At 36.0% G+C, this 18,291-nt stretch overlaps 1 protein-coding gene across 1 annotated transcript in view; it reads left to right on the top strand.

Moving 5' to 3' along the window:
- Positions 1-390: 390 nt before the first annotated feature.
- DNAL1 (dynein, axonemal, light chain 1) overlaps positions 391-18,291 on the top strand; it is a 37,537-nt gene continuing 19,636 nt past the window's right edge. Inside the window, exons 1-4 of the mRNA XM_010855780.1 lie at positions 391-483; positions 7,836-7,874; positions 12,667-12,776; positions 15,699-15,754. Of these exons, the coding sequence (XP_010854082.1) occupies positions 481-483; positions 7,836-7,874; positions 12,667-12,776; positions 15,699-15,754 (208 nt within the window). The 5' untranslated portion in view covers positions 391-480. The remainder of the gene's footprint in view (positions 484-7,835; positions 7,875-12,666; positions 12,777-15,698; positions 15,755-18,291) is intronic.

The following is an 18,291-nucleotide window of genomic DNA, read 5'->3' as shown; positions in this document are numbered from 1 at the left end:
CAATACGGAAAGGGGACGGCCAGTGAAAGTTCAATGCACAAAGCAGGGCACCTAAAGCCTGTCCTCTGGGACAACCCTGAGAGGGGTGGGGTGGGGTGGGATGGGCTGGGGAGGGGGAGGAACTGTTACAGGGAGGTTTAAAAGCTTTAAACTCTAAGCACCTACGTCACTCCAGATTAGCCTGAAACTACTTTCACAAGAGAAAAAGATATCTCCCCCACCTCTCTAAGAGGTTAAGCTCCCAAGCTCCCTAAATCACTCTCAGCTGCGCTGCAGTCCCTGAGAAGCGAGCGCCGCAGAGCCAGACGACCCGGGCGAACGCTCGCACGGTCCCACAATGCCCCGCTCGCGCCACCGTGAGGGCGGAGAGAAAAGACGACTGCCCGTGTAGGGAATCCGAGACGAGCTCCGAGAAGTGCGCGTGCGCACTGACCCCGGCGGACCCTAGCAACCAGAGCAGTGACAGTAGCAACCGCCGGAATGGTAAGTACCTTCTAGGCCTCGCAGCCAAAGCTGCAAGTAGATTGGAAGTGAAAAGGCTAACTGTGGAGGGTTGAGGGTGGGGGACATCGTCGAACACCGGAAGGGAGCGAGTAGCGGACGCTTGCTTGGTGGATTCAGAGGCCTGGGGCGAAAGAGAAGCCCTGGCATTGGGTTGTCTGGAGGTGAGGGCGGCCCGGGCAGAGAAAAGGCAGGGCAAAGAGCAGAAAATTCTCGAAAAAGAGCGGATTAGAGTGGGACAAGTGATGGAAGGGAGAGTGTGAATAAGGATATCATTTTAATATAAGTAATTTACCCTCCCACCCCCAAGCGAGATGGAGGGTGGGGTTGGTTAGGAGAGATTGTGTGTACCACTGGTTGCTGCAATGTTTATAAACCTGTGATGTGCCCATGTTCCACTCTGAACGACTCTCAGTTCAGTTGTTAGTAAACACTGTAAAACCCTCTCTGATAGAACATACTAGGATAGTGTTTCTCAAATTTAAGTATGCATAAGTATGATTTTGGACTAAACTGGAGTGCTGATTATGAATTTTTAACATAAGTAGGGGTTTTCAGAAATGTGCATTTCAAGTGACTCTAAAACTAGAGAGCTCCCCCTGACACTTTGAGAAATATTGCTCTCTTAGGCTTGAAATCTGACGGTGATCTATCCAATCAAATCTCTTTATGAAGTAATGATTTTACCTAGTGATGCTCATTTCCTACTTAAAGTGAGCACTGTCTTGCTTACACACTTGGTAGATCCAACTAGTAGTTTAAGTTGTTGTTTGGCTAAAGACCCAACCAAAGCTGTTTAGCAAAGTATGTGATTGTCCTGCCTAATGGAAATATATATTGTTGTTCAGTTGCTAAATCGTCTCCTACTTTTTGCAATCCTATGGATTGCAGCAGGCCAGACTTCCCTGTCCTTCACTATCTCCAGAATTTGCTCAGACTCATGTCCATTGAGTCCGTGATGCTGTCTTATCCTCTCCTTTTGTCATCTCCTTCTCCTTTTGTCTTTAGTCTTTCCCAGCATCAGGGTCTTTTCCAATGTGAAATATTTATAAAGAATAAGTTTAATTAGTTTTCTGCTGTAGAAGTGAGCAGAAATTGAACCCTGGAAATTCAAGTGATGAGGAAAATATGCCTGCCCTCAGCCACCAGGTTAAATTCTACTCTTAAAAGTAGTTTCCCTTCTACATTTCTTACTATATTCCACAGGCATTTAGCTGAAAAAAAAAAAAGGAAAGTTTAAAAATTCTGGAACATAGATTTGTATTTAGGTGAAGAAATAATTGGCCCTAAATAATTCTGAAAGTAGGAACTGTAAGAATTATTGAAAATCTTCAAATAGAGACTCAGAACTAGTAGTTAAGTGAAGCTCACTGAAGCTGCAAGCTTGTAGTTTTGGGGCCCTCTAGAAATACTGTCCCACATAGTTTTTTATTTAAGAAAATTAGCTTCTAATGTCTTAAAATGATCATACTTTACACCAAAATGCAGATTTCTGGCTTCTCTGAAGAATCCGAAATACCATATTTTACTATCAAGACACATCTTTTTTCATATTTTTGTATTACTGAAATATGATGCTGTGATATAATTGGCAGCATATTTTCTTTGCTGATGGTATATAAAGTAAGGGTGTTACTTTCAATTAACAAGAGTTTTCATATTTGAAGAAATGTGATATTAGGGTAACTCTGGTCCCAAGTCCCACCTGCCAGTGGTTTTCTAGAACCAAATAGTGGTTATCCTCTTTACATGGCCAGCTTTACCCATTAATGATGTCCACTGGTTATTTAGACATTTCAGGTTTTAACTCCTGCTACCTATAGGGGAACTAGTCACTTTATAGACCAGTTTATGGATAACTTGATTGCTTCCAACTTGAAAGTGTTCCTATAAGTGTCTTTTTTTTGGATCCATCCATGGATTTCTCTATGGGCTTCCCTGGTGGCTCAGAGGTTAAAGCATCTGTCTGCAATGTGGGAGACCTGGGTTCAATCCCTGGGTTGGGAAGATCCCCCTGGAGAAGGAAATGGCAATCCAGTCCAGTATTCTTGCCTGGAAAATCACAGAGACAGAGGAGCCTGGAGTCTATGAGGTTGTAAAGAGTCGGACATGACTTAATGACTAAAGCAACAACAACAAGGATTTCCCTGGAAAATATACCCGGAAGTGAGATTGTGGGATCATAGGGTTTCTGCATACCTAATTTCCCTAGGCACTGTCAGATTGGATTCCAGAACAGCTATACTATTTCTTACTTCCTTCAGTGATGGATGAAAGTTTCTATTTCTCTACATTCTCATCAATTTTCTGACTTTTGCCTATATGAGGATGTATTTTAGTATCCCATTGTTTTACTTCATTTCTCTGATTTTCAGTGAGTTCAAATATCTCATTGTTAGTCATCATCTGTATTTCAGTTTCTGTAAATTTTCTGTATATATTTTTTGCCAACTTTTCCCTTTTTTTAATTTGTTTTTTAATTTCAGGAGTTCCTTGTATATTCTAGATATTAGTCCTTTGTTGGTTTTATTTTGAAAATATCTCTCAATTTTTCTAACTTGTCAACAGTGTCCTGCATTTGCTGTATTCTAGTATTTATTAGTTTATTCTATTGCATTTTCTACACAGATGATCATCTATACATAGTTTTATTTTTTATTGTAATATTGATAAAGATCTTTTGTACCATGTTAAACAGTAGCAATGATAGGAGATAGGCATCCTTGATGTGTCTGGAATCTTAAAGAGAATACTTTTTTCTTTTCTATTGAAGTATAGTTGATTTACAATGTTGTGTTGTTTTCTGGTATATAGCAAAGTGATTCAGTTACACATGTTGATATATATGTGTATTCTTTTTCATTATAGTTTATTTCAAGACATTGAATATAGTTCCCTGTGCTAAACAGAGACTTTGTTGTTTATCTATTTTATAAATAATAGTGTGTATATGTTGCTCCTAAATTCCTAATTAGTCTCTCCTCCATTTTTTCCCTTTGGTAACCATAAGTTTGTTTTCTGTCATGAGTCTACCTCTGTTTTGTAAATAAGTTAATTTGTAACTTTTTTTTTAAGATTCCACATATAAGTGATATCATATGATATCACTTTATGATATCTTTATGATATGTCTTTCTCTGGCTTACTTCACTTAGTATGATAATCTCTAGGTCCATCCATATTGCTGCAAATGGCATTATTTCATTCTTTTATGGCTGAGTAGTATTCTATTGTACATATATATATATATATAACACATCTTCTTTATCCATTCATCTGTCAATGGACATTTAGCCATGTCTTGGCGATTGTAAAATAGTGCTTCAGTGAACACTGGAGAGCATGTATCTTTTCAAATTATGGTTTTCTCCAGATCTATGCCCAGGAATAGGGCTGCTGGATCATATACTAGTTCACTTTCTAGTTTTTTTAAGGAACTTCCATTCCATTTTCTGTACTGGCTGTTCCAATTTACAGTCCCACCAAAAGGGCAGGAGTGTTCTCTTTTCTGCACACCCTTGCCAACATTTATTATTTGTGGAGTTAAATTAAAAGTTATTTTTTGTTGAAGTATAGTTGATGGTTTTGAAATTACGGTGCTGGAGAAGACTCTTAAGAGTCCCTTGCACTTCGAGGACATCAAACCAGTCAATCCTAAAGGAAATCAACCCTGAATATTCACTGGAAGGACTGTTGCTGAAGCTCCAATACTCTGGCCACCTGATATGAAGAGCCAACTCATTGGAAAAGACCCTGATGCTGGGAAAGATTGAAGGCAAAACAAACTCCAAGAGATAGTGGATGACCGAGGAGCCAAGCATGCTGCAGTCTGGGGTCACAAAGAGTCAGACACAACTTAGCAGCTGAGTAACAATGACAACAGCAGCAACAACATAGCTGATTTACAGTGTTGTGTTAGCATCAGGTGACAGCAAAGTGAATCAGTATAGACTTTTTATTTTTATTTTTTTTTATTTTTTATTTTTTTAGACTTTTTAATGATGGCTGTTCTGACCCGTGTGAGGTGATACCTCTTTGTAGTTTTGATTTGCATTTCTCTAATAATTAGTGATGCTGAAAATCTTTCATGTGCCTATTGTCCATCTGTATGTCTTCTTTGAAGAAATGTCTGTTTAGGTTTTCTGCTCATTTTTTCAGTGGGTTGTGTGTTTGTTTTTTTACCATACCATGCGGCATGTGGGATCCTGTTTCCCAACCAGGGATTGAACCTCTGCCCCCTGTAGTGGAAGCATGGAGTCCTAACCGCTGGACCACCAGGGAAGTCCCTGAATTTTTTTTTTTTGTTACTGACTTATATGAGCTGTTTGTATATTTTGGAAATTAAGCCCTTCATCAGTCACATCATTTACAAATATTTTCTTCCAGCCCACAGGTTGTTTCTTTATGGTGATTTTGCTGTGCAAAACTTTTGAGTTTCATTAGGTCCCATTTGTTTATTTTTGTTTTTATTTCTATTACCTGTTTTGCCTATGTTGTCTTCTAGGAGTTTGAGGATACTTTAATGTTACCTTCCCAATTTGGCCCACCCTTGACCACCTTATTTAAAGTAAATATCCACCATAGACATATACACACATCCTGATACTCTTTACTGAGCTCAGCTTTTTCTTTTTCCTTAGTAATTATCACCTTCTAATATGCTATATGACTTATCTATTTATTTATTATATCAGTTACATCGGTCTCCCAGCGATAGATGTAGATTCCCGTAAGGCAGGAATCTTTGTTCTGTTCATTGATATATCTGAAGCAAGTGGAAGAATGTTTGGTATATAGGAAGTAATCAGTGAATATTTGTTCAAATGAATGAATTTATTCATTAAGCTGGTATTGGTTAGAGCTTTTTGATATATGCATGTGTGTGTGCTAAGTTGCTTCAGTCGTGTCCGACTCTCTACGACCTAGGACTGTAGCCTGCTAGGCTCCTCTGTCCATGGGATTCTCCAGGCAAAAATACTGGAGTGGGTTGCCATTTCCTTCTCCACTTTGATATATAGCTTTTATCAAATAAGGAATTTTGCTTTAACCCTTAGTTAAAAGCTTTTAATATCAGAGGTAGAACTTTATCAAATGCTCTTTCTGCACTTACTGAAATAAATGTAATTTCCCCCTTTTAATCCATTAATAAATGATTTACATTTGTAATAGATTTTTCTGTTGTTAAACAATCTTTATGCCCCTGGCATAAGCCATTTTTGATCATGATCATTATACACCATTGGCTTTGGAAATCTAATATTGTGCATCTAAGATTTTTCAAATCTGTTTTGAGAAGTAAAAAGGGCCCCTTATCTAGTTATGGCATCAAGATTATTCTAGTCTCATAAAATAAGTTGGCAGCTTTCCCTCTTTTCTTTCTGGTTTCTGAAACAACTTGCATAACAAGGAATATCTGCTCCTTGAAAAGTTGGTAGAACTTATTTGCAATTTATCTAGATTTGGGGCTTTAGGGGAGGAGGGTGTGAGTAAATTTCTTGGATTATCTTTTTAATTTTCAAATAGTTATTGGTCTATTCATATTTTCTGATTCTTCTTGTGAGTTTTGGCTTTTTTTTTCCCCTAGAAATGTATACTTTAGGTTTTCAAAATTATAATATTTTATTTTAAAAATCTCTGTGGTATCTGTGTCATCTCTCTTTATTCTATATTTTTAATTTGTATATCTCTCTGTTTTGCTCAGTCAGGCTTGCCAGAAACTTAAGAACCAGCTTTTAGTTTTGTTCGTCTTTTTTCCTCTCAGTCTGTTTTTCATTGATTTCTTCCTTCCTGTTTCCTTCTGCATTCATGATGTACTTTTCCAAATATTTTGAATGCCTAATTTGTTTTCTATCTCTTGCTTTCTCTTATTTTTTAAAATTTATTTTATTCATTAGTTGATTTGCAATGTTGTGTTTACTCCTCCTAAACAGCAAAGTGATTCAGTTATACATATATATATAATCCTTTTCATATTATTTTCCATTATGGTTTATCACAGAATATTGAGTATAGTTCCCTGTTCTCTTATTTTTAAATTAATGTATTTTAAGCATAAGTTTCCTTTTAAGTGTTATATTCCTCCAATTTTTACTTTCTTTGTCTTTAATTTTATTATTTTACTTAAATTAATAGTTTTATTTTTAACTTGTGTTATTTATTAGTGCATCTTTACTTCAGAGACTTAATTCCTTTTGTTATTCTTTAGGGTTCTCTCTTTTATAAAATAAGCTCCAGCAAAGATTCAAAGGATGTCTTCTTTTTCTTACCTTTAAAGTTTTTAATATCATATTAAATTGAATCTAAGATACTATTGATTATAAGGTACAACATTATTTTATCTTCTTCTAAGAAAGAAAAGTAATGATTCGTGTTGTTGTACATCAGGAACCAACACAACCTTGTAAAGCAATTATCTTCCAGTTAAAAAATAAGAAAAATAAGAAGTTGGAATTAAACTGTGACAGAATTTCCTATCACTTAGAAATTTTATTTTGTATTTATTGACAGAGTTATTTTAAATGTATTTAGGCATATAGATTTTTATCATGTGTTATCCTTTGATAATGGAGAAGGCAGTGGCACCCCACTCCAGTACTCTTGCCTGGAAAATCCCACGGTCGGAGGAGCCTGGTAGGCTGCAATTCATGGGGTCGCTAAGAGTCGGACACGCCTGAGCAACTTCACTTTCACTTTTCACTTTCATGCATTGGAGAAGGAAATGGCAACCCACTCCAGTGTTCTTGCCTGGAGAGTCCCAGGGACGGGGGAGCCTGGTGGGCTGCCTTCCATGGGGTCGCACAGAGTCGGACATGACTGAAGCAACTTAGCAGCAGCAGCAGCAGCATCCTTTGATAAACATAAAAATGAATATATATGGTATGTATATTAAATAAGATGGTTAATATTTTTCTAAACCTTCATCAGTGCTACCTGGCTGCAGCAATTATAAAATTTTCCTGGTTGTAAGATGTATCCAGACTTCAAAGATATTAAAATGTAAAGGAAGATATAAATCTTAGAATAATGAAATAAGATATATTTTATTTTATTTTTTTGAAATAAGATATATTTTAATATCAGTGTTGACAGCTCTGTTTTTTGTAAACCACGTGAGAGTAAAGCATATGACATGATACATCATGATTTCCTTAATTTCTCTGAGAGGTATTTAAGTATTTCTGATTTTAAGAAATTAAAACATTCTCTTTTCATATGAAGTCTCAAAAAAAGAAATCTTTTTAATGGTAGATGCCAGGGCTAATAATTGTTGCATGAAAATTGAGTCAACAAATCACACCAATAAAGATAACCTTGTTTTTTCTTCTCTTTTTAAGGCAAAAGCAACAACAATCAAAGAAGCCCTAGCCAGATGGGTGAGTTTATGAGTTCTTACTTCTAGAAACCATATTAGGATAAGTTTTGGACAGTTATTTAAATCTGATCATTCGATACAAGAAATCTGTTAGTGGATACATGAGCCTACACAGGTGATAAAATTATATAGACCTTAATACACACATGCAGACACATTCACACTCACATGTACAAATAAGTATAAGTAAAATTGGGAAAATCTGATTAAAGTTAGTGGATTGTATCAATATCAATATCTTGGTTGTGATACTATAATTTTGAAAAATGTTACCATTAGGGCAAAGTGTATAAAGGCTCTCTCTGTATTATTTCTTATAACTGCACATGACTCTTCAAATATCTCAATAAAAATTTCAGTTAAAAAGTCTGACCATTGGAAAATTTAAATCTGGAAAGGCTAATTTGTCTGTTACTGTGATAGCTGGAATCTCCATGTTCCTTTTCAACTTTATCATTATTAAACCACATATCATTTTTAGGTGATAGAGTGATATGTGCTATGGGTGATCTAGGTTTTAGATAAATGATGGTTTTAATCTCTTGGAGGTTAGAACAGAGACAGTCAATGTGAACAAATGAAAATCATGCATAGACAAATGAAAAAACCTCGAATAAAAATTCTAAAATGATATTCAACATGACTGATCGTCAGGGAAATGCAAATCAAAACCCCAAAGAGATATCACCTTACACCTGTTAAAATGGCTGTCATTAAAAATATGAGAGAAAAGTGTTGGTGAGGATGTGGAAAAAAGGGAACGCTTTTTGCACTTTGGTGGGAATGTAAGTTGGTATAGTGTTATGGTGGAGTGGTTAATATAAACACTGTGGAGATTCCTCAAAAATTAAAAGTAGAACTACCATATAATCCAGGAGTTCCACTTCTGGATGTATATCTGAAGGAAATGAAATCGCCATCTCAAAGAGATTATCCCCAGGTTCATTGCAGCATTATTCAGAATAGCCAAGACATGAAAACAACCTAAATGGCTATCAGTGGATGAATGGATAAAGAAAATGTGTATTTGTATACAATGGAATATTACTCAGCCATAAAAAGAAGAAAGTCCTGCCATTTGTGACAACATTATGCTAAATGATGTAGTCAGATAGGACAAGACAATTCAAGGTTTTTTCATTTGTGATCTCACTTATATGTGAAGTTTAAAAAAGCCAACTCATAGAAACAGATTATAATGGTGGTTACCAAAGTTGAGGAATGGAGGAAATGGGGAAAAGTTGGTCAAAGGGTAGAAGCTTCCAGTTATAAGATCAATAAGTTCTGGGAATCTGTGTATAGCATAGTTAATAATACTGTATTATACACTCCAAAGTTGCTAAGAGAGTAATCTTAAATGTTCTCAACACACAAAAAAGTTATTGTATGAGGTGTTGGATGTGTTAACTTTATGCTGGTAATCATCTTGCAATATGTACATATATCAAAGTATCACATTGCATACCTTAAACATAAATAACGTTATATGTCAATTATATCTCAATAAATCTGTAAAAAGTAGTGATAATTTTGTGCTGTATAAAAGTATTGAATCACTGTGTTGTACACCAGAAACTAACATAGCACTGTAAGTCAATTATGTTTCAACAAACAGACAAATTCGTAGAAAAAGACACTAGATTTGTGGTAACCAGAGGCAAGGGGTAGGGGTAGGGGAAATTGGATGAAGATAGTCAATAGGTACAAGCTTCCAGTTACAAGATAAGTAAGTACTAGGGATGCATTGTACAAAATGATTAATATAATTAACGTCAGTCCCATCACGTCATGGCAAATAGATGTGGGAAAGTGGAAACAGTGACAGATTTTATTTTCTTGGGCTCCAAAATCACTTCAGACGGTGATTGTAACCTTGAAATTAAAAGACGCTTGCTCCTTGGAAGAAAAGCTATGACAAACCCAGACAGCGTAGTAAAAAGTGGAGACATCACTTTGCCAACAAAGGTCCATATAGTCAAAGCTATGGTTTTTACAGTAGTCATGTATGGATGTGAGAGTTGGACCATAAAGAAGGCTGAATACCAGAGAATTGATGCTTTTGAATTGTGGTGCTAAAGATGCTTGAGAATCCCTTGGACCGCAAAGAGATCAAATCAGTCAGTCCTACAGGAAATCAACCTTCCTGTTCATTGGAAGGACTGATGCAGAAGCTGAAGCTCCAAAACTTTGGCCACCTGATGTGAAGAGCTGACTCACTGGAAAAGCCCCTGATGCTGGGAAAGATTGAGGGCAAGAGGAAAAGAGGGCAACACAGGATGAGATCATTGGATGGCATCACTGACTCAATGGACATGAATTTGAGCAAACTCCAGGAGATGTTGAAGGACAGGGAAGCCTGGCAAGCTGTAGTCCATGGGGTGGCAAAGAGTCGGACAGAACTTAGCAACTGAAGAACAACACTGCTGTATGTTATATACGAAAGTTAAGAGAGTAAGTCCCAAGAGTTTTTATCACAAGGAAAAAAATTTTATTTCTTTTATTTTGTATCTGCTTGAGATGATGAATGTTCACTAAACTTACTGTGGTCATCATTTCATGATTATGTAAGTCAAATCAGTATGTTGTATGTCTTAAACTTATTCAGTGCTGTATATCAATTATATCTGGAAATACACAAGATACATTTTTTAAAAGCACATAGTAATGTTAGGAAATGGCATTGTAAAAAATGTGCATTAAATGTAAACAAATATTTTGAATATAAAATTCTATAAAGTTTGAATGGTTGTATTTCAGCACTATGGATAGAATTTCCAGAGAGAATAGAGATGGCTTCTCAATTTCTATCCCCAGTGATAGCTTATTTGACTGTGTTATCAGTTTTTTGTATAATAATGTATCTTTGCTTTTGTAGCTGGGCTTTAAATAAAAAGTCTTTCAAGAAACTTGGTGTCTATGGAAAATAGACAGAGTAGCTAGGATAATGAAATATTTGAATTCTTGTTTTTAGTGCTTGTAAGTTTCTGTATACCCTAATTGGAATTTAAAAATTCCTTTCTGTTTAGCTACTGAAAAATCTGTTTTAATAAAAAAAAGTATGGAGTAGGCTTAGTATTCAATACAGTTGCCTTGAAGCAGATTTTAGGATAATATAATAATATTTATATTAACAAGTGGTTAATAACAGTTTATAATAATAAATAGCCAACCACTATTATTATTATAATAATAAGTGGTTGGCTATTTGATTTGGTTTGTACATTTTATTTCTAGATTATATGATGGCTGTAAGTCTTTAACTTTAAGATTATTTGAGGATATAATGCTCATTCTTACTCTCATTAACACATTTATTAAAGATGTCAGTCTCCCATCTCCTAACCTATGGCACACAAAAAAATACCAAGTGGATGTGTATTAGTTGTCTTTCAACTGATTATATATTTTCTATTATTGATGTGTTATGATTTGATTTAAAAAAAAAAAAAAGCCTCTTTTGTGGCTTATATCACACTAGCTATAGAAAACATGAGTTTGAGCATGCCCCAGGAGATAGTGAAGAACAGGGAAGCCTGGAGTGCTGCAGTCCATGGGGTCACAAAGGGTTAGATATAACTTAGCGACCAAACAACAACAATAGAAAACAGGAAAGCAAAAAAAAAAGGTTCCCAAGCTGCAGTATCTTCTTGTTTTGTTGGAGAGATGGAACTAAGTACCTCAGTTATTAGGCAGCATTATTAGGCAGCATTATTAGGCAGCATATCCTGGTAATTAAAATTTAAATTGTATTAGGTACTGAAATTAAACTGTAACATAGAATGTAGTAGTAAATTATTGTAGAACAAATAAATTTGACCTTCAGTTCAGTTCAGTTCAGTTGCTCAATCACGTCCAACTCTTTGCGACCCCATGAATCGCAGCACGCCAGGCCTCCCTGTCCATCACCATCTCCCGGAGTTCACACAGACTCATGTCCATCGTGTTGGTGATTCCATCCAACCATCTCATCCTCTGTCATCCCCTTCTCCTCCTGCCCCCAATCCCTCCTAGCATCAGTCTTTTCCAGTGAGTCAGCTCTTCGCATGAGGTGGCCAAAGTACTGGAGTTTCAGCTTTAGCATCAGTCCTTCCAAAGAACACCCAGGACTGATCTCCTTTAGGATGGACTGGTTGGATCTCCTTGCAGTCCAAGGGACTCTCAAGAGTCTTCTTCAACACCACAGTTCAAAAGCATCAATTCTTCGGAGCTCAGCTTTCTTTACAGTCCAACTCTCACATCCATACATGACCACTGGAAAAACCATAGCCTTGACTAGACGGACCTTTGTTGGCAAAGTAATGTTTGTCATAAAGAGAATACCTTCTCAAATTCTTGGTATTTGGTGGTTGTAGCTCAGACTAAATTGTACATAGGAACAGAAAGATGAGATGACAAAAACAGCTCGTCTTATAGATCTAAATCTGATACTTAAGTTTGTTTAGGGACAAGGAATCCTTCCCAGAAAAATGTTTTTGTTGTTGTGTTTTATTTTTGTTTATTAATTGATAGACTCTTAAAAGATTTTAAAAACTACAGAAATAAAAGTTATTTTCTTTCCTCTTTTCCATTTGGCTGAGACCTGACAGGGAATTATCTGAACCAGCGATGTATAAGCTAGTTATCAGGTTCAGTAAGTAAGTGTTGTCAATAAGTGTTCTGTCAAGAATGTACAGAATTAATGAATTTTAATAGCTATTTTGAAATAAATATTGAAAAGCCTTGAGAAAATCTGACCTTTTTAGTTCCACATTATAATCTGGGATTATTTTCTTCCACATTAATTTTCCTTATAGGAAGAGAAAACCAGCCAGAAGCCATCTGAAGCCAGAGAGATAAAGCTGTATGCCCAGATTCCCCCTATAGAGAAGATGGATGCATCCTTGTCCACGCTTTCTAATTGCGAGTAAGTGCTTATCTTTTTTCATCCTTTCTAGTATTGCTGTTAAGTTTCCCTTCCTTTTCTAAATACACAGACTAAAAAAATGTATTTATTTTCTTGGTTTTCATTTCCCTTCCTCCCTCCCTTCCTTCCTTCCTGTGATTCTCCCTTTGGCAAGGCCAAACATAAACGATTATTGGTTTATAGGGTCGTTAATCGAGTAATTCTAAACTATCCTGTATCACATTTTTTTACAGTGTGATTTTTTGTTTTGATTGTGCCGGGCCTTTGTTGCCGTGCACGGGCCCTTGGTTGCAGCAGAGGCTTCTCTAGTTTTGGTGCCCGGGCTTAGTTGCCACATGGTTCTTAGTTCCCCGACCAGGGATCGCACCTGTGTCCCTGCATTAGAAGGTGGATTCTTTACACAAACTTCCTTTTCTCTTAGGAGAAGCTAAATAACACAATAAAACTATTTCTCTGTCGTAAAATCTAGTAGTTTCTCTTGTGAAATTATCCATCAAAGTCAATACTATACTTACTCAGAAGCATAGAAGTAACCACTTTTGAAAAATTTCTCAAATTATTAAAATACATTGTAAAACATCTAGAAAATATTAAAAACACAAAGAAAAGGAAATATCAACCAAAATTGCACCAGTTTTTGAGTACCAGGGTTAGCATTTTTAAAAATTTCATTTTTTTATTATTATTGTTGGTTACTCCACACAGCATGTAAGATCTTAGTTCCCTGACCAGGGATTGAACCCATGCAATGGGAGCATGAAGTCAACTACTGGACCACCGGGGAAGTCCTAGCATTCTCACGTAGAGCCTTTTTATTTATTTTTTTCTCATTAGCACTAAGTTACACTTACTTGCAATCCTATTTTCCCAAGACTTTAAGTATCAGATATATGTTTATTATATTAACTGATTTCCTGAATATTCTGCATGCTTTTTAGCAGGGTTCTGTGACGAATTTGAGGCAATTATACCATGACACCTTGTAACCATGTTCTTAAGCTGCAATGTCTTGTCAGGGCTATAGAATGTTATAGAATCACTTGTTATAGAATATTGGAAAATCCTATATTTTCCTAAGTGTGGTTCCCTGACTACCTACATAAGAACCTCCTTGTGCAGCAGATAAGCCCAACTTCAAATTTATAGAAAAAGAATCTACTGATGAAACTAGGTATCTGTGTTTACAATAAGCAATCTGAATGACTCTTAAGCACATATTTGTGAATGCATGCATTAGACTAATATCTATCTTTGGAATTAAAGGGAAAAACAAACATAATTTAGTTATTGTATGCAGCTTGTCCTTTGTGATGAGAACACAGTGTAGTACATAAAAATCTACCTTAAATGTGTTTTTGGCTTCAAAATCATGATTTCAAAGAACATTATTTTAAAGTGGTCAAATGTCTTTTTATCAAACCTTGAGAAGGTTCTATACCTCATACCAAAGTACCCTAGAAACTGCTTAAGAGTCATCCTGTTCATATTTTTGCTGACAATCTTTGGGCAGGTTGCCTATACAACAATTACAGAATTATTCCCCAACTGTAGTCCTGCTTTTCCACTCCATTTTTCACTTTATTGGTAATTCTTGGGAGTGGAGAATGACTAGAAAATACACACATATGACCAATAATTTACAGTGTACAGTAATTGCTTTTACTGTTTTAAGCAAAAAAAAAAAAAAGAATAATTCCTCTTCAAATCAAATCTGAAGGATAAGATCACATGTTCTGGGGTCAGTTTTGGGGGGTTTTAAATTTGGATTTGCTACTTTCTGGCTGTGTAATAGTAGGCAAATTGCTTAACATCTTTGTGTCTCAGTTTCCTCATTTATAAAATATGGTTACTAATATGTAGCTCATAGGATCATTCTGATGGTTAAAATAGTTAATACATGTAAAGTATTTAGAAGAATACTAGGCACATATGAAGCATTCAATAAAATTAGCTTTTATTATATTCTTTGTATGAAGTTTGCTAAGATATTAAACACTTTTGTCAAGAGAAGATTAATAGTGTATAATTCAGTTCCGTTCAGTTCAGTTTAGTCGCATCTGACTCTTTGCGACCCCATAAATCACATCACGCCAGGCCTCCCTGTCCATCACCAACTCCCAGAGTTCACTCAAACTCACGTTCATTGAGTCGGTGATGCCATCCAGCCATCTCATCCTCTGTTGTCCCCTTTTCCTCCTGCCCCCAATCCTTCCCAGCATCAGAGTCTTTTCCAGTGAGTCAACTCTTCGCATGAGGTGGCCAAAGTACTGGAGTATATAACTATGCTCCCTTTAAAATTTTGTTTTTATACGATTAAAGTATATATAGGGAAAAAAATATAGAAAATATATATATAAACTGGTGAAAGTATTTATTTCTGGGGAAATGTCTGGGGTGATTAGGACTACGTTGACTTTTTATAATGTATGTATCATGGACATTTTCCAAAGTTGGTATGTATGGCCCGATCTTGTTTGTTTTAGTGGCTGCATAATATTTTGTTATCTGTATTCCTCAGCTGATGGGTATTTATAAATTTTCCCCCATTTTTTTGCTATTATAATAATACAGTAATAGTTTAATTCATATATATTTGGCATTACTATTTCCATAGGATATGTTCCTATAAATGAATTACTGGGTTAAAGAAAATATGCATTTAAAAATTTTAATAGAAAACACCAAAATGTCCACAAAAAGGTTTTTTTAATTTTATACAGTGAATGTTTATTAACTTTTGTTAATAACAGTATGGGAAACAGTATGACGATTTCAAAATGAAAGAACATGTGCCATGTCTGAGAGGGGAAAAAAGGATTCAGTGTGAAAAGGAAACGTCTGAGAGAACTTGAGGAATAATTTCTATTATACTATTAACTTTTTTTCTTATTAATTCTAGTATTCTTTTTTTTTCTCCTTTAGGAAGCTTTCACTGTCTACAAACTGCATTGAAAAAATTGCAAACCTGAATGGCTTAAGTAAGTGATCCACAGTAACAGATGGTTCCAGAATTTTTTTAGTTATTGGGAAGAAACATTCCAGAGACACTGCATAATCCTAGAAGCTGGCACCTGTTTCAACCACAGTAATTGTCAGATGATAGAAAGAATATATAAACTATGTGTCTTGTTTGACTATCCAAAGAAAATTAGAGATAACATGAAACCTGAATAGTTTAAGGACATTTTAAAGCTTGTAGAGTTAGAATTGAAATATATGAACTGAAAATCAAGTTTTTTTAAATCTGTTTTTGTCCAGATTTCTCTTGTATTTCATACTTGTTGTATTTAAAATTTTGTTCCTCACATCCTTGTTTTTCCTATGCGCCTTATCTTTTTTAATGGCATTAACCCCTTCCCAGTTGTCAAGGTTCCTTATGCAAGTTGCCTCTGGGCTGCAAACACTTGGTGGCTTAAAGCTTCAGAAATGTATTCCCTCACAATTCTAGAGGCCAGAAGTCTGCAATCAGTTTCACTGGGCCAATATCAGTGTTTTAAGAGGGCCATGGTTTCTCCGGAGGCTTTAGGGGAGAATCTTTTCCTTGCCTTTTCTGGGTTCGAATGACTGCCACATTCCTTGGCTTGTGACTGTGTCGCTCTAGTATCTGCCTCTGTGATCATATTTCCTTCTACTGTTTTGTCTCTGCCATATCTTTTTCTGTCACCCTCTTATAAGGACATACATGATTGCATTTAGGAAACACTTGGATAATCAAGGATATTTTCCCCATCTTAAGATTCCTAACTTACTCTTATCTGCAAAATATTTTTTCCCATATATGATAATATTCACATCCAGGGATTAGGATGTAGGTATCTTTTGGTGAGCCATCATTTATCTTATAATACTTCCCCTTTATTTCCCTCAAGCCCTACATCCAGGTTTATCTCTGAGTCCTGTTAAATTTATTCTTTGAAAGAGCTCAAATAATTTGTTGCGTTTCCATTTCCAGGAGCTACAGCTTTAATTTAGACCCTCATCATTTCCCCCTTAGGTCATCTTTTTCAAACGTTTTTTTACCACTTCCCACAGTAAGAAATACAGTTGAATTAATAACTCAGTACATACGTTCATAGGGCTTCCCAGGTGGCTCAGTGGTAAAGAATCCATCTGCCAATGCAGGAGATGTGACTTTAATCCCTGGGTTGAGAAGATCCACTGAAGGAGAAAATGGCAACCACCTCCAGTATTGCTTGGAAAATCCCATGGACAGAGGAGCCTGGCAGGCTACAGTCCATGGAGCAGCAAAGAGTCAGACACGACTTAGTGACTGTGCACACACACACATGAATATACATATCAAATATACACATACTCATATGAACCGGATTAAAATTTGTAAAACCGTATTTACCCTTATAGCATTGGTTCCATTTTTAAAAGTTTTTAGTGTGATTTCCTGGTTTTTTAAATGTTTGTCACAATCCACTAAGGTTTTTTCTGTTTGTTTTATTGGAGTGTAGTTGATTCACAGTGTTAGGTTACTTTCAGGTGTACAGCAAAGTGATTCAGTTATACACGTGCATATATTCATTCTTTTTTAGATTCTTTTCTCATGTAGCTTATCACAGGATATTGAGTAGATTTTCCTGTTATTAATATATAGTAGGTCCTTGCTGACAACCCATTAAGTTGATTTCACATGATCCACAATTTGAAAAAACACTGCCTTACAACTTACGTGATAGCCACCCAATTGATCTCCTTATCTCCTATCTTTCTGCTCTTCAGTTGACCTTCAGCACTGACACCAGAGTTTTCTTTATGAAAATATTGTTCTATTTATCATTCCTCCAAGCCAGAGACCTTCAATGACTCCCCTTTGCCTAGTAAAGACCAAATGCCTTAAGGTTGCATTCAGAGTCATTTAAAAGCTTGTAACATCCTCTTTATATCCAAACATTTCATGCTTTTTTATGACTTTGTACACTTGTTAATGCAGTGCTTTTCATTGAGAACAGCCCCATCCTGTAACAGGAAAACCCTACAAGAAAAAAAATTAACATTAAGAATGCAGAGGTTAAATGTCATTTAGAGGAAGAGCTCTAAAGACTTCTCTGATTTCCGTCATCATAATTACTCTTTCTTGGAAACATTTCCCGACCCAGGGATTGAACCCAGGTCTCCCGCACTGTAGGCAGACTCTTTACTATCTGAGCCACCAAGGAAACCCTTATAACAGTCTACCTTGGATTATAATCCAGAAAGTGAAGAGAAACTGGACTCTGTGGGAGAGGTAGTGGGGGAATGATTTGGGAGAATGGCATTAAAACATGTATGATATCATATAAGAAATGAATCGCCAGTCCAGGTTTGATGCAGGATACAGGAAGCTTGGGGCTGGTGCACTGGAATGACCCAGAGGGATGGTATGGGGAGGGAGGTGGGAGGGGGGTTCAGGATTGGGAACACATGTACACCCGTGGCAATTCATGTTGATGTATGGCAAAACCAATACAATATTGTAAAGTTTAAAAAAAATTAATTAATTAAAATTTAAAAAAAAAAGAAAGCT

This window comes from Bison bison, unplaced genomic scaffold (assembly GCF_000754665.1).
Source record: "Bison bison bison isolate TAMUID 2011002044 unplaced genomic scaffold, Bison_UMD1.0 scf7180017864368, whole genome shotgun sequence".
NCBI classification, from domain to species: domain Eukaryota; kingdom Metazoa; phylum Chordata; class Mammalia; order Artiodactyla; family Bovidae; genus Bison; species Bison bison.
Note: the sequence above shows the minus strand (reverse complement) of the source record. Positions and strands in the feature narration are given on the sequence as shown.